Source organism: Ammospiza nelsoni, chromosome 5 (genome assembly GCF_027579445.1).
Source record: "Ammospiza nelsoni isolate bAmmNel1 chromosome 5, bAmmNel1.pri, whole genome shotgun sequence".
NCBI lineage: Eukaryota > Metazoa > Chordata > Aves > Passeriformes > Passerellidae > Ammospiza > Ammospiza nelsoni.
The window spans coordinates 19,822,821-19,839,965 of record NC_080637.1 but is presented as its reverse complement, the minus strand read 5'-3'; the positions used below and the strand labels follow the sequence as shown (position 1 = coordinate 19,839,965).

Sequence of the window (17,145 nt, the reverse complement as noted above, 5' to 3'; positions counted from 1 at the left end):
AAAACCCTTTAAGCAGAAGTATCCCAGTTTTAGAACAGTTATGTGAAGAAGTTTGGTATACTTTATAGAATCATAAACTGGTTTGGGCTGGAAGGGAACTTCAAAGGTCATGTAGTCCCCTGTGGTGAGCAGGGGTAGCTCCAACTGGATCAGGGTGCTCAGAGCCCCATCCAACCTGGCCTTGAATGTTTCCACCACCCTCACTGTAAAACATTTTCTTACTTACATCTGATCTAAATCTACTCTCTTTTAATTTAAAACCATTACCTCTTGTCTGTTGCAACAGGTCCTAATTTGAGTGTCAATGTATTATGCTGTAGAAACAGCCAAACCAATATCTTTAACAATGTCACAAATAATTTTTCTAATCTTTAGTCTATGATAGTATATGACCACATCTGTCTTATTATAAAATGGGGTTTAAAATACCACCTTTTATGCATTTGCACTTTTTTGAGTCATAGTACCAAATTGCCAGAAGTAAAAGATGACAACTGATGTCCAAAAGTGATTGCTAAAAAATAGAACTGCCAAAAAGACAGAAGAATGGGAACTGATACAGGTTAGACAGTGGTCACTGGTTTTCTAAAGGCCTCCTTTAAGAAGGAGCTTATTTAGCTCAAATAAAAAGCTGTCATGAAGGACAGGACACACTTCTCAGGTACCCCAGGCAGCTGGAAGTGAATGTGCTGCCATTTCTCACCTGCTGCAATAACATGGTTTTGCTCCACAGCTTTATCTCTGAGGAGCACAGGCTTCCCTGTGGATGAAAGCCTCCGGGAAAACCAAGAAATAGTTATTTTATGATGTGCTAGTGCTTGCCCAGGCTGTAGCCTCTGTGTTTCAATTAAAGAACTTCTAAATGTCCACCAGAAGTCTTTTCTGGCTCTGGATCTCACAGATTGTTGGTTTGTTGGCAGGATCCTAAAATGTTTTTAAAGGACTGAGAGCTGCCATCCCATTTGAGAGCAGAGGAGACCAGGTGCTGCCTATACTTTTGTGGGTGTGATAAAAGTATCTCTGTCAACAGGACGCTGCTTTTAAAGGAAAGGACATGGGAACATATATTCTGTATGCAAAAGAATACTGGTATGAGGGCTATGCCAGAACAGCAGCAACCAGTGTTTGCTGGCTAAGGAATAGCCTTTCTTTAGAATGTCATGCATAGCAGTCAGTGTAAGATTTGTTATTTTTGTACTCTACAAAATTTTAGTGTGTGGTTAAGTGTTTATTTTACTGGGAAAATGGATGTAGTCTGTCTGAAAGATAGCTGGAAGCTTGTTAAAATCTCAATGCCAGGTTCACTTTGCCTCTTACAAAGACACTTTCCCTTGAACACAATAAGTACTGTGGTTGAGTAATTTAATTTTCAGTCTTCTAAGCCAGCTGTCTGAAATAAAAAGTCTTATTTCTAGACTTCATTTGCAATTGCCATAATGCTTCCTTTCTAGTAGGGTCTTCTAAAAATAATATATATTCAATAATGTTCTAGATATTTTCCATTGTAAAATAATTAGTTTCTTTGCCCTGGTCTAAACAAATCCATTGTAGAGTTTAATGAAATAATGCAGGAACTCTTGGTCAGTAGGAATGGTAGTACCTGATAAAATAATGTCTTTATTTGATGGAACTCTTATACTTGTTAAAGCAACTAAACACCTGAGTAGAAATACATGAAAATGAGGATAATGCTGATCTTGTGCCCCCATATGTATCATATGCAGCACTGATGTGCTTTTTTACTGTATTGGAAAATAATTTGTTTAACCTTGAAAATTATTTCTGTTGTGGACTATGAATATGTTTATCTGTTTAAGGTATGTTTACTTGTGTACAATGATGGAGCAATATTTATTTTCATTATTACCTCAGATTTTAAAATATTTTTTTTTCTGTTTGCAGGGGATTCACTGTAAAAGCAAACCTTCTGGTGAGTACACATAATTTACATTTTTACTATGTTTATTTTAAAAGATAATTTATTAAAGATATTAAATCCATTATCCTAGTGATATCAGATCACTGTCATGACAGGGTATTTACCAGCAGTTCTTTCATAAACAACATTGGAAATTGGTGGATTTTAATAAATACTAGGTTAATAGTGACTATTGCTTTATAGTTTTCCTTACCATAGTAAAGGAAAGAGAGTTTTCTAAGTCATGTACATGGTTTTATTGCTTCTACTCATTATTGATATTGCCTACAGTAATAACACAGGGGCTTGAATTACCTGACCTCTGGAGCCTCCATCAGTCACTCCTCCAGTGCACACAGCCATCTGCAGGGAAGTGGGAGGCAGCTGCCTTGGAAACAGTCCCCCTGAGAGGGCAGTCACAGTCACAGTCCCCACTGAGAGGGCAGTCACAGTCCCCCCTGAGAGGGCAGTCACAGTCCCCCCTGAGAGGACAGTCACAGTGCCCACTGAGAGGACAGTCACAGTCACAGTCCCCACTGAGAGGGCAGTCACAGTCACAGTCCCCACTGAGAGGACAGTCACAGTCCCCACTGAGAGGACAGTCACAGTGCCCCCTGAAAGGGCAGTCACAGTCACAGTGCCCCCTGAAAGGGCAGTCACAGTCACAGTCCCCACTGAAAGGGCAGTCACAGTCCCCCCTGAGAGGACAGTCAGTCCCCCCTGAGAGGACAGTCAGTCCCCCCTGAGAGGACAGTCCTAGCTGGAGGCTCAGCTCTGAGCACTGCTGGTGTCCACAGAGCCTTTCCTGAATCCCCATAGACAGGGGGGAGATCCAATGCTGAGCTCAAGCATGTGAGATGCTGATGGGGCATGAGCTGAATGCCAGCTGGCATGAATCCTTACTCAGAATGCATGGCACTTATGGGATTGTGTTGAGATGGAGAGAAAGAACATGTGTATGGAAGGGATGCAGTTAAAAGCTCCACCAGAAAAAATCTCTGGTCTTCTGCACAGTGAAGCTTTGGTGGCTGGTTCAGGGGTCGTAAATGAATCCTGTTAGGATTGGGCAGCTGAGCTGGTAGTTGCACAAAGTATGTGGAAGGTAGAAGAAGAAACAGGGTTGTCCACCCTTGCTTTGCTAGATGAAGCATGCCTTTACATCCTTGAGCAGTACAGGCTGAGAAAATCAAGCCCTCCAGCCTGTTCTCAAAGGTAAGAACACCCGTAATTCTGTTGCTTATGAGTTAAAATCTCTGCTGGGTGTTACACAAATGCAGATCTAGATAGTGCAGACTCACAGGTACCACGAGGTGGTGATTCATTCTATCCATTTTAGGACAGGGGATTTCTATGCTGGGAGAGAGGCAAGAGGGGTTGTCACTCTCTGGTGACTGCCAGAGTTGCTCAGAGCTGAGGCCAGAAGGGGCTTCTGGGAGTCATCTGGTCCAAGCCCTGATGCAGATGATGCACACCAGATAAGCTAGATGTTTCACTCAACTGGAAGGCCACTGAAGGGTTTGTAAACTAAAGATCCGTATCTTTGAGGATGATATACATGAAGCTGGTTGTAGGTTTTTCAGTGCTGTCTGAAAAAACTTATCAGCTATCTTCAACACAAGTAACATGTAGAATGACTCAGCCTTAGAAGGGTGATGAAAAAGCATTTTTTGTCTTCATCCCAATTTACTTATGCAACAATGGGTGTATAATCCTTTGCATACTTCCTTTTCTATATTATTTTTTAAATTATTTGTTATTTGAGATAAAATTACCTTAAAAGACCTTAACTAGGTCTAGAAGAGGGCTTTTGCAGTAGTAATTTCTTTTAGCAGCAAAAAGATATTTCCTAAAATTTGCAACCACCACCTCAGTAGTATTTGGCAGTGTGACTTTGACTCTGCCTTCTTCCTCCTGCTCTTCTAGACATAAGAACTACTGTAGTATTTGAAATTCACTGTAATATATCCATACATGGATATCAAAGTATCAATGATTTAAAAAAAATTTACATTTTCAGAAAATGTATTTGGCACAGTATATCACAGTGTTGTTCAATATCTCTAAAAGTTTGAAATGTTTTCTGAACACATTACCATGAAACTCTTTTAATTTACTGTGCAGTGCCATCTCTTGTGAAAGAGAGGCTGTCAGTCTAAAATTTAATCAATTTTATAATTTCTGTAAGTACTTACAAGTAGTGAATTTTGGTACTTATTAACTGAAGTGCACCATGTGGTTACTGTAGGACTGCATATCTACTTTGCTGACGAATTTTGTTGAATCATCCTAATGAACAGATGCAACAGATACTGTGGTAAATCATATGCAAATAGGTTTGAAATACTACTGTAATTTATAGTCATGGATTGATGTGCCAGTGAAGCAATTCTAGAGATGCTCCCAGATTTAGCACTGTCAGTATCCTTAAGTAGCTCAGATTCTTACAATACTTTAGGGAAGATATATCAGATAAAAAACCAGTTAGGATTTTCTATTGGGTGTTGTCTCAGTCTTGTTATTAATAGGTTTTCTCTGCCTTTTTTTTTCCATGCTCTTCTCCAATTTCATCTTCATACCTGAGGCTTCAAATTATCCATCTATTCATTTCTTTTGCATATCCATTGCTCAGCTCTGGCTTCTATTATCCAACTGTACATAAAGTGTGATTTGCTGTTGTGACAGTTCTGGGTTGATTGCTGCATCATCAGATTAAAAAAAAATATGTGCTGTGGTTGAGTTGATGGCAAAAGTACAAGGAAATGTCTACACGCTGAATAATAAGCCTTGGTTTTTCTATGCCTGGGCTTATATGTGCCCATAATTGAGGAACCTTTCACTAAAGCAACAATCCCTCTCTCATGTAGGGCTAATTACAGCTATTATTCATAAACAGAAAATTTAGGTAAGATTTACCCAACAGATGGTTTGTGTAGCAAGATGTATCTTTATGTCTTCTGTGGTATAGATAAAACTACTTGTGTGAAAAGGAAAATGGGGTGTGTTCCAGAAGAAAATATCTTAAGGGGGGATTAAAAGATGATAAAGTAGGAGTTTACTGAAGAATTAGTCAGAAATGAGTCTCCTACTGTGATGATTTATACAATGAAAATTATTTTCTGTCAGGTCATCCTGACAGAATCAGTAAATACATGTATCATGTATTTACTATAATCCAATGCTAGTATCCTCATGCATGATATGATCCATTTAAATTATTACTAATGAGTTTTGCAGCATGTTTTGCAATTCTCAAAATCTATCATAAAATTAATGGAAAAAAATCCAAAGTGGAAGCATAATATCATTTATTCAGTGCGTAACATATTTGTTCTAAGTTTGAAAGTAGAAACTGTGATCAAGGAGAACAGTGTCTCTGCTGATGGGACAGCAGGGTGTTTGTGCATCTGTCTGATGCTGATCCAATGTCAGGAATGCACCCAGGTTGACTTGGAATTTTCATGAGTTACTACCAACCCTGGGACATCTGATGATACCATACCTCAGGCTGTAACAGCTAAGGAGAAAATTCAGCTAAGTCATGACACTTTCCTCCCCCCCCCCCCCCCCCAAAATATAAAGTCAAACACGCCCAAACAGAATGCTTTGTAAAGACTTATCCACTTTGAATATCTATCTATCTATCTATCTATCTATCTATCTATCTATCTATCTATCTATCTATCTATCTATCTACATAAGTCTACAAACAATGCCCTGCCCTTAAATAATTTCTATGCAGACATGGCAATGGGTGAGATTATAAGCCTGGATCAAGAAATTTACACCAATAACCAAACTTTAAGCAGAAATAGTTACTCCCACATACCATTGGGCATCCACAACTCCATCTCATATGATGCAGTCAGGAAAATATATTTTTGAGCAAAGAGACAGAGCTCAAACTAATCGTCACTTATCACATTATTAGTAATAATTACCAAGTAATTCTGCAATATGATAAACATCCAGTTTGTTGTGGGTGGATTAATTGTGTGTTGTGTAATAACTTTCCATCCTGAGATACCTTCAGGATTATTACACCACCCATTCTTGGAACATGGAATACAGTGTTTATACCCAGCTGCTGCGCACTGTACTTCTGAAGGCTGTCTCATCTCTGTGGAAATGTTTATAAATTCTTCAAGAGTCAAGGTATTCCAACTGCTCTTAAAGCCTTATATGTATATTTTGAGTGATCTGTCTTTTTTCATTGGTTTGCATAAATTGTCTTTGCTAGTTGTCAGTATTTCTTTGGATAATGCAGAGTTGATCAGCTGCCAGTGGAGATAAGGTGTCCTTGTTTTGCCATGCTTTTCCACTTGGTTCTTATCAGCATGTCCTGTTGCCTCCATAATATGGTCAATGACACAAAACCAGGCTAACAGTGTGGATGGAGATTTGGGTGTGAAGGGTTTGTCCCTTCTGACACTGTGTAAGTGATATGTATCACACAGGAGTTATTTCTCCTAATACCAGGTGTGAGGGCACTTAAGGCCTAACAGATTTAACAGATTTAAGGGAAGGTGCCACATTTATGCCAGCCTGTGTTCACATCCTGCAGTATCAGTATCTGATCTTTGACAGTGGCCTGCAGCTGCAATGGGACACTGGGAAAATGAGGAACTCATAAGGCAGGAAGAAGTCCTGTTCAGGTTAATACACTTTCAGTCTTTGAATTTAGAGCACTTTCCTTCACTGGAAGGGTTGGAAGGATAAGTAAGGATTAGCTTTGTCTTTCCTCCTTCACCATACCTTTCCTCTGTGAGAACTGTGGATGTCAATCCATGTGAGTCAATGAGCATCCACACTTGACAATATTTTTTGGCTTGACATTGATGGATGTGCCATTTCCTGGTGATTCTATTAAGAGTGCTATCCTGAATTTTATGGCAAGCACAGTATTGTGGCACTGCTGTTTCATACTTCCATACCTTTTGCCATACTAGTTGAACTCCTTCTAGGAGCATTTTGAACAGCTGAATTATATGAATAATTTTTTTTGTTTGGTTTATTTTGTTTTTCATCTTCTAGCCTCTCACCAGGGGAAGGAGAATGGTCAAGAAAATACTTTTGTTATTTACTTGGGTGGTTTTTAGCTTTCATGCTGTATATGAAGGGGAGAAGTCTAGGAAATATTTCAAAGAAATAGTAGTTACATAGTTACAGCTAAAAAGAGCTGCCCTGCATTGCAAAACCACAAAGCCAAGGGACAAAACCCAATTCTCTAGTTGTTTGTTCTGATAGTTTCTTGAATTACTAGGGACTACAAACAATGGATGTGAAGTAGAGAAGCCCAAGGAATGCATTGGGGATTAAATCGTATTATAATTCATAATATAAATTCATAAATAAATACCTGATTTCTGTGTAGGGCACACTGAGAAGTAGAAAGAGATGAAATATGCTAACTGATGAGGTTTGGGGCCTTAAGACTATTTTTTCCTTTTTTCCTAGCCTATAGTTTTAGCTCTGCAAACCCATTTCCTACAGCTTTGGAATGTCTAAATTTACACAGGGAAATAAAAGAAGACGTAGTAGCTGTGTTCTGTGCCTTGAAGAACACAGTAATCCATAGGCCTTGAAGAAGGCCTGGATAATATTTATTCTACTCTTGTTGTTCTGGTCTAAAGCAGAAGGAAATCCTGTAGGTGTAAGGTACTATTCCATGACTAGGAATGCAATGGTGCCCTCTTGTGTGAAAATGAAATTTTAACAGCAATGGAGACAGTCAGAAAGTCCTAAAATTAAAGTACTATTATGAGAGTCCTCACAATATACAGGCAATGGTTTTGAAAAAAAGTTTGTATAAGGTATCAGTTTAGCAGATCTAACTAATTAGAACCAGTATTAGTCTAGGTGTGTTCTGCTAATCATAGTTTTTAGAAGTGTGATTGCTTCCTCTTGTGGGTTAACATTTCCCTAAGCCTAGAAATTTATTCCAACCCCCTACATAGCCATGTTTGCTGTGTGAAAGTCTTAGGTAAAGTACTGGCTTTGCTGGTCACCTTCTTACTGATTTCAGGAGAGCTGGAACTTCCCCTGTAGTGCTTGCTCTCCCCCAGACATCCTGTGTGCAATGAGTTTTCTCTGCCCTTGTGTTTGCATTTGCAGGTGGCATTTTTAACAGCTTCTGCCATGATGCTCCTGCATCTTTATCTTCTATGGTGCTGAAAAGCATGAAGATCTCAACAGTGATGAAATGTGTGCAAGGAAGCCCATGCTCTCTTCATTTAAACATTAAAGGAACACTGAGTCTGGATGGTAGGAATCAACTTTGCTACTGAGCCCTTTCTGTTCACTTTGTTTTTATGGCTGTTCAGTCAAAATTTGTTCCATATTGTAATGTTTGGGACCAAGCTGTTTTCATGTAATGTTCTCAGAAAAATATTTTTGTGAAAGCATTTCACTACAAAACAGGATGAAGTTGTGACCCTTCCCAAGTGAATGAGAACTGAAATAATGAATTCTGGCTTCCAACATGTAACACATGTAACTTGTCCTCTGCCAGTGCCCCAAGCACACAGCTGCCCTTTTCCTTCTTGCTCTGGCATCCACACAGGCACACACACTAATTCTGTCTGCTCTGATAGTCTGAACATGAGTGACTGCCCCTACAGAAGGAGAAACAGTTTATTCATCTGAAGTTACAGTTCTGCACTGCAAGAAAATGGAAATATATGAAGTTCCTGCACATAGTCTATTTTTACTGATACCTTGCCATTCATGTGCTTCATATGTTACCACTTAGATATTTCCTAGTTGCTTCTCTGAGTTAATAGGTTTATTTTTAAACTTGCATAATTAAAGCTTAATTTGTACCATCTGTAATAAATCCTTCTTCCTACTTCTATGTGTGAGTTATATATAATGTCTCTTTTTTAACAGAGATACATGTGCCTTTCACTTAGAAGGAAAGCTTATGATATGGCATATTTTAATTTGTGTTTTTGATCCTAAACATGCTTAAATTATATTTTTGCAATCTGTTCCTAACTCATTTCAGAGAATGTCCGTGGGCTGGAAATATGTTCTTTTTCACTGGACACACAGCAATCTCAATGCATAAATGTGAGATTCACCAGGAAAAAAAGCAAGATGCTTAATGGAAAGAAGGTAAATATATGCTTCAGCATAGCCAAATGAAAATCCACAACGAAATTCCCTTTTACAACATATAAATTCAATTTCCCACCATCTTTGTACTTCTTCCGCTTACCTTTTGACAAGGGAATCTGTCTCTGCAGAGCCTAATTTTCCTACCAGTCCTGCCAGCTTTCTTTTTGTGCCCTCCAAATTGTGTGGAAGCTTTTCTGACTCCAGTGTCTAGGAAGAGCAATGCTACAGAGATTTTAGGTGCACATTACTTCAGTCAAACATATCACTGGAGTTTACACATCTAGAAGACAGATGGGTGCCTAAGCACTTGTGCTCATCTGTCCTAAGCCCTTGGAAGGGGCAGTATCTGTTAAAGGGAAGTATTTGCTGCTAAAATTTGCAACTGAGGCAAAAAAGAACCACCCTTGACTAGGTGTTTGAAAGGCATGAATTTTTGCAGTTACTGGTGGGCAATGGTTATTAATCCTCTACACAAAGGTTGCTTCATGTGCTTTGTACAATGTTACACCGATTGCACATGTGGAACAAAGTTCTCCCAAACTGCAGCTGCAGTTTGCACTTGGTGTCTCTTGATGATGAAACATCCATCCCCATGGGCAATGCAGGGCCACCAGTCGGCAGCCAGCAGCTTTTAGAGTAAGGCAAGTTTATAGGCAAGAATCAACAAAGATATTTAATCACATTTTCCTAGTTTCAGTTCAGTCACTAAAATGGTAACATAAGACGTCTTTTACCCTCCAAATGTTTTTTACCAAGTAAGAGACTATCCAACATGAAAACCTACAAGGAATTTAATAGTTAACTGATATCAGCGAGGGAATGACCTGCTATAACTGGACTGCAACTTTTGTTTCTTAAATTACTTTCTGTTTCATAAACTATTATTTGAATTATTACATTTTCTGAAGTTGCCATTAAATATTTAAACACTTATTTTAAGACTTAAGACTTTTTTTTTTCATTCTGCTAATGTTTGTGCTTGTAAAATGTGTATAGACTGGGGCTTTTGATATTTCTATGGCTTTAGGATTATTTGATATCTTGTAGGTATTTGGATTTCTAAAAGTGAAGGTGACAGCAACAAGAAATAATGATACTCCTTGAAATCCTTTTATGAACTTGTATCTGCTTCTTTTACATTCCTAATGCTACCTTATTGACTGCTTAATGCTGTTTTTAAATGTAAATATGTTTAAGCAAAGAATATTTTTCTCTTTAATATCTTAACCAAAGGTTTTTCTGTATCTGGAAGCCATATGAGAACTCGATTTTATCAATGTTTTAAACAGGTACAGGTACAATTCAATTGCATTGAAGTCAATGTAGCACAACACATCTATGTGACCATGAAAACTGTACCACATTACTGTGAAGTCAAGCTGAGTCAGCAATACTATGTTGAAGGTAGGAAACATCTTAAATCAGATGCTTTTCAGGAAATATCTTTAAAATAAAAAAACCCAAACCAACCAACCAACCAAAAAAAAAAACCCTCGAAGTCAAAAGCACATCCAAATCACATTCTGGGATATGACCTGACTCACTGACCTAACTGATGGTAGCTCATGTACGCCAGGACCAGTCTTAGTTTACATTTCAGTGATTTTTTGTTGGCAAGTAAAGGCCTCGACTTGGTATAAAACCCAGAGTTTATGTCTAAAGCTATGTGGAAACTGAGCTTACACTATGCATTTGTCCCTGTTGCCCTCCTTGTGATTGGCACATGCTCCTTCTCGGCCTGCAGGTTCAGCCCGGCCTGCTCTCTGTGCCTCAGGTGCAGCTTCTGCTTCTTTGCAGGGGTGGCCCAGGGGTGGCTTCAGAAGCTGAGGAAAGCTTCATAAGAAAGTCTATAGAAATCTATTTTTACTGTCATTAACTACCTGTTCTATAGCCTGTTACATGTAACTGGAAAAGATTAGGTAGCATTTTTCCATGTTTTGGAGTGAAGTGCCTATGAATTTTTTACAAATTATGCCATGTGCACACAAAAATAGATTCAGCACCGTGGTCCAACCAAGATACAGTGTGGCCAGAGAAAGAAAAAGCAAAAAATGACATGAGACCCCTTGTTCAATCCCAGGCTGGGATTGTCCTGCCTTCCCACCTCCAGAGCCCACGGGTGGATGGTTCCTGTCCTTGCCCCTTGGTACAGTGTCATTTCTGCTGCATGGTTTGACACTTGGGTACAAGTAAGGCCTTTCTGTGCTTAAAAAGCCTTCAGTTTTCTTATCAGTCCTGATTCACTACTGAACTATATATATTTGAAGTATATATATTGAATTATATATATTTGAAGTTTTCTTATCAGTCCTGATTCACTATTGAATGATATATATTTGAAGGATATTCACTATTTGAATTATATAATATTGAGGTATATTATATATACTTTGTGAACAAAGAGGGGAGGAAGCAAGGTTTTACAAAGCCCAGTTTTAGACACATTACAAGGATGAGTGAACAAATGAAAATAGGAAATATTTCTTAGTGGAAAAGGACTCTGTGGGGAAATTAGAGTAAAGTGCTGCTCCAACACTGTGTTATGCAAGGAGGGTGAAAGCAACACATGAAAAGTTGTTTTAATGTTCTTAAAAGTTAAGTTTTGGAGATAAAAATACCAGATACTCTGAAAGTGTTGCCTGGCTTCTAATTCTGGTAAGCTCCCTAGGAGCTAGGTAGGGTGTTTCTTTCTAAGGCTGGAGTCAGAATAGCAAAAATACAGAATTATTGATAACAGAGAACTGAGCCTGGTAAACAATAGGAGTTGTTTTTCGAGGAAAAAGTAACCAAAATTAATATTATTGCTCAAATTGTTGTTAGGTTCTAGGTAAAGAAGTGTGGTGCTAAATCCTCAACTGCAGCCTTTACTGCTGATGAGGTTTCCCAGTATCTCCCCAGAAAGGGAGATAGGTCCTTAAGGCATAGTGTGATATAATCTCTGTGTGTGGGAAGAGTACTTATCTTTTTTGCAGTTTATTTAAAAGTGTATACAAGTCTGCCCTTAAAAAGAGAGATGAGAGAGGTTTCCTGTTGGGAATCTACTGGATAATTTGGCAGTTTGTTTACACAGTTATGTGAATAAAGCAGCACTGAAACAGACTCTGCCTTCTCCCTTGCAGATTGCAGAAACAGTGATGTGGGAAAATATATTCCAGCTTGTTCAGGTGAGCTGATCTCCTGTGCAACTTAGAGCTGTGAGATAGTTCTGGTGACCTACACAATGACATGTTTTCCTACTTAAATGAGCAGGGAGAAAAAATTATGATTTCCAACTACCACTATTTATAATTACCATGTAGTTGATAGGTAATGTTCTGGAAATGTATTTCTATGCATTTCTATTGAAATGGTACATGGTAATGTTCTGGAAATATATTTCTATTGAAAATGCTACATGGGAGGTAAAGGTTTTGATATTCTATATGATTTATAAGCTTTTGGAAACAAATTTGTGTTCTCTTAATGCACTTTGGATTGCTGGTTTTATGTTTTATCTATTGAAGACCTCATAAATAGATTGAAATTGATTTGCCAAACTTCTACGCTGCTTGTGGCATACCTGAGAATATATGTATTAAAAAATATTCCTTTCACATATTACACTTGTCTTTCATAGTTGCACATATTCTCTATGTAAGAAAATTACAATCTTGGGATAATCAGCCCTTATAGTGGTATTATCATGTATATTTCAAATATTTATACATAAACTACATAAGGTTCCAAGTACCAAGGTTGAGGTAAAATTGGTAGGTGTCTTGGCCTCTCAGTATTACAAGTGCTAAACTAAATAATGTTGAATGAAAATTATATCTCATAAAAAAAAGAGGACTATTAGAGTATAAAGGAATAATAATTTCAAATATTCTAAGTAAGATTCTATAGATGCTGATTTTCATCTCCATCAAGTTATGAAATATATTCTGTCCCTTTTATAAATAGATAAAATAGAAATAATAAAGTTATAAAGAAAGAGATGTAATAATTTCATGCTTGATTTTATTTTTTTTCAGCTGGAAAGTTAGCTTATAATTTAGACAGGGCAAGGAAAATGGTAACAGTGAATGTGTCCAACTTTCCCCGAGATCAAGATTATTACGTTCGCCTGTGCCACAAATGGTTCACCTGTGAAGATGCTGGGGCATTTGCTGTGGTGAGTTAAACTCCTGGTGCTTTGGGGAACTGGGGAGGGTGCCTTGCAGGTGGCAATGCTCATTAAGGTTATAGTCACAGGAAATGCCATCTATGTCTATATCTACAGCTACATAATCTGTATCACCTATATAATCTATATTTGTAACTATCTATATCATCTCTGTCTATATTTATCTATATATCACCTATCTATATCTATATCTATATCTATATCTATATCATCTATATCTATATCTATATCTATATCTATATCTATATCTATATCTATATCTATAAATTTGGCTTATATCTAATTGAAAGAAATTTACTGTCTTGGATTTATGACCATCTTTTTCATTTCAGATAAAAGGAAAGGAATCTTTTAAATCCGTTTCTCTGAAATATTCTCAGCTACTCCCTTGTCTTTGCATTGAGGTAATACACTCTGGAATTTGGTATATATTTGTGTTTCTGACTGAAGAAATTTTATTAGGGATTTGTGCTAAGGAAAGGAGGAAAAATCTGAAGGAAAAGGCTCTAGGCCCAAGTTTTTGACTAAGGCTTTTTTTGACCTTAGAATTATGTAAATATAAGGAAGAGATTTCTTTTAGTAGATGCTAATTAAAACATGGCAATCAGAAGAAAATGGGATAAAATTGATAACAATTAATGGAATGTGTTGTGTAATATTATTTTGACTGATTTTTTATAAACAATGAAAAGACAGAAGACTTAATCTGACAGAATGTCAGCAGCATTTGATATAGTATTGCATGAGAAACTAAAACAGGAATTGAGGAAACTGAGAGTGATGGCAAGATTTGAGTGGTAGATAGTACCTGGCTGCAGGGCCAACTCAGCAACTCCTGTTGGATGGGCCTGTGCTGGTAGGGAGGTTATTTAAGGATGACACTTAGAGTCATTCTCATATAAATGCTTTCATCAATGACATGGGGACAAAATGCAGGAATGTGTAATAGGATTTGCTGGAACACAGCTGGGACCTATAATAAAAATGGAAGAGGGTCAGGGTGATTGGAGAAGACTAGAGATCTTTATATGTGACATAATTGAAGGATGATAAAGTGTAAAGGATGAAGTGAAAGTTCATGCATTTGCTCTGATAAAAAGAATTCTTGCTGTAGGATGTGAGTCCTCATTTAGAAATAACAGTGGAAGCAAAAAGATCTGGGTGAAATAGTTGATCACAGGGTGATTAACTAGCTTGCTTCCCTGATGTCAATATGTAAACAGGAACAAAAGTCTAGTGAGTTAGATTATATTCCAAGCTAACAGGAAAGTACGGGCAAGGCCTTCTTTGAAATACTGTAAGGAATTCTTGTATCCATATTTAAGAAAGGTTAATTCAAAAGGAAGATGCACATAAAAATCTGTAGTGATTGGGGAATGAAGAGACTGTTTTACAAAAGGAATTCAAATACCATGTTTCCATTAGCCTGGTAAAGCACATACAAAGACAAATTATGTTTGCTGTGCAAATACAGACCAGAAGGATCACTTATAAGGAAAAATAAGATATGTTTTAAATGGAAGTCATTCTTGCAATGAGAATGAAGGGGGAAAAAATTCATTCCATGAATATATTCAGGATAGTTACATGTTTTCATGATAACCTGAGAAGTGAGATTTTGGAATGTCTTTCATACAAGGAATAAAAGGTCCCAAACAAATTCAAAATTATCCTGCTAACATAGAAAGATGCTATGTGAACCTAGTTTTCTCACTGAATTTTGAGGTTAGATTTACCTTGCAGATTAACATACCTAAATGTAAAGATCTAAATACAGATATCTACATTTGAATTAGGTGAATAAACTCTTAAAGTCAATGGAGAGCTAATTAATACAGTCAGTGCTCAACTGACCAAATGTAGATGGCCAATCCTTTTGGGATGTGCTGGACTGCACTGTAGATTCCACTGGCTGCTCTGGCTAGGTCTAAATAAGGCTACTGTGACAGTAATTTGGGCACTTTAGTCACATTGAGATGTGTACATTGTGGGACCTAAAATCACATACCTAAATAGGCAAGCTGAACCACAAAGTCTTGTCGAAGCCTAGGGAATTTTTTCATTCCACTCTGAAAATATGAGATCACTAGAAAAATTTTATTTCTCTCAGTATATACGCTGCAAATAGGATTGCAGGGTAGAAGTAGAAAATTCTGCAGTGCAGATAGAAAATTCTGCAATAGGATTGCTGAGTAAACAGATAGGAACAGAAACATTTGCACATGAATCTAAATAAATAGGGCATAGCAGCAGCCATGCACATATACTTGAAGATTGGGTTAAGTTTCAGTCTTCAGATACTAAGGATGCATCCTTTGCAATTGCCTAGGCCAGGAGATCTTATATTATGACTATTGAATGTTTTGAGTCCCCTAGAAAGGGAAATCAAAACATTAAATAATCATAATATAAGATCAATTACTGTAAGAAACTTAATGAAAATCAAAGTGGAAGATTTTCTAAATGAAATTGGACCAAATATGCAACTTAGAAATAAGATATAGTGTTAGAATGGATCCCCTTAGTTCAATGCCCCTAATGATGAACAACAAAATAAAAAAAAACCTTTACAAAATTACTTCCAAAGCTTTCTAACAAATATAGCATCCTTATCTTTGGCAGGAAGAATTTCTGTCACATTCTACCTGAAATGTTAAAAACATTTATGTTAAAAATGTTTAAAAAATGGTAAAATGTTAAAAAAAATTTATAACCTCTAACTGATGTCCACTGTTTGGTTGTAGGGTTGGCTGGCACTTCCAGATGCAAGGAGGGTACAGCTTTGTCCCTTTGAAAATGGCAAGTATTGTGTGCTTACTCTTTATAGGAATGACTTTCAGCAGATCCATTAGTATGTCACAGTTTAAAATTAATCTACACTGAAAATCATGTGTTGCAAAACTTCAAGGAAATAATCATATTGGTTTGTTTTACTGTGGGTAGATGAAACAACTTACTGTCAGACCACATAATTCACCAAGTTTATGCCAACAAAAACACTAAGTAACTTTTTGGTCATTTCCCGCATTTGCTTAAGTGACACACAAACTAGGCAGAAGGAATAAAGGGTCAGCTTAGAAATGGTGTGAGAAGAGGGCTTCAAGGAGACATTTGAGGGTGTCCAATACCCAACCCAAAGGAGGGAGCAAGGAGTTGAAAAAGAAGACAGTTAACTATATATGAGTTCTATGCTTAACAGGAAATTATTCACACAAATATTCCAGCAATATCAGAAATTTGTCTGAGATGACAGCTCAGAAAGAAACAGAAAAACAGAAAAAGAAATTATCTTATTTGCGCACATATGTAAGTAATTTTTTTACCAAGCAAATAGAAAAAAGAGTGGCCTAAAATGTGTTTTATTGTGTTAAGTCCAAGATTTTGGTTTAAAGCACATGTAGAGGTACCAGACTTATTAGCTGTGTTGATTCCTGTCTGGACATTTTGAGTAATGTTTTCCCTCTTTCTTTGTGCACAGATACACAGGTGCTATGGGACAATATTGTTTATAACCCATCAACACAAACCCTTGCCTGGGAGCCAGCCTGTCCTGTCCTTGTCATGGTTAACCTATGCAGGTTCACCAAGTCGAATGACCACTGTGAAGATATAGAAAAATCTTTCAAAAATTCTTCTGAGAAAGTAAGAGCTCTGTGGATTAATTCAAACTATGATATTGAAAGGCATCACCAAAGGCAAAATGTGAAGAGCTAGATTTTGGAATAAGAGCAGTTGCAAATTCCTCTCTTCTTCTCTGATACTTAAAACTATTCATAATCACAGTCTGTTCTTGCACACTAATCACATGATTTATTCAAAATAGTCACTGACTCATTATAAAGAAATAACAAGTGGAGATGACTGGGCAGCTAGTAATGTTTGCTAAATTCTTTGGGGTAAATAGGATCTGCTTTTTATTTATAGTTCACATCAGGTTACCTTTAAA

General features: G+C 37.3%; 1 protein-coding gene across 1 annotated transcript in view; it reads left to right on the top strand.

Annotated features, from left to right (window-relative positions):
• IL17REL (interleukin 17 receptor E like) overlaps positions 1–17,145 on the top strand; it is a 44,787-nt gene that overhangs the window by 15,945 nt on the left and 11,697 nt on the right. The window contains exons 2-10 of the mRNA XM_059472770.1: positions 1,903–1,930; positions 8,030–8,179; positions 8,922–9,031; positions 10,324–10,438; positions 12,154–12,198; positions 13,048–13,187; positions 13,532–13,603; positions 15,944–15,998; positions 16,678–16,841. Coding sequence (XP_059328753.1) covers positions 1,903–1,930; positions 8,030–8,179; positions 8,922–9,031; positions 10,324–10,438; positions 12,154–12,198; positions 13,048–13,187; positions 13,532–13,603; positions 15,944–15,998; positions 16,678–16,841 — 879 coding nt within the window. The remainder of the gene's footprint in view (positions 1–1,902; positions 1,931–8,029; positions 8,180–8,921; positions 9,032–10,323; positions 10,439–12,153; positions 12,199–13,047; positions 13,188–13,531; positions 13,604–15,943; positions 15,999–16,677; positions 16,842–17,145) is intronic.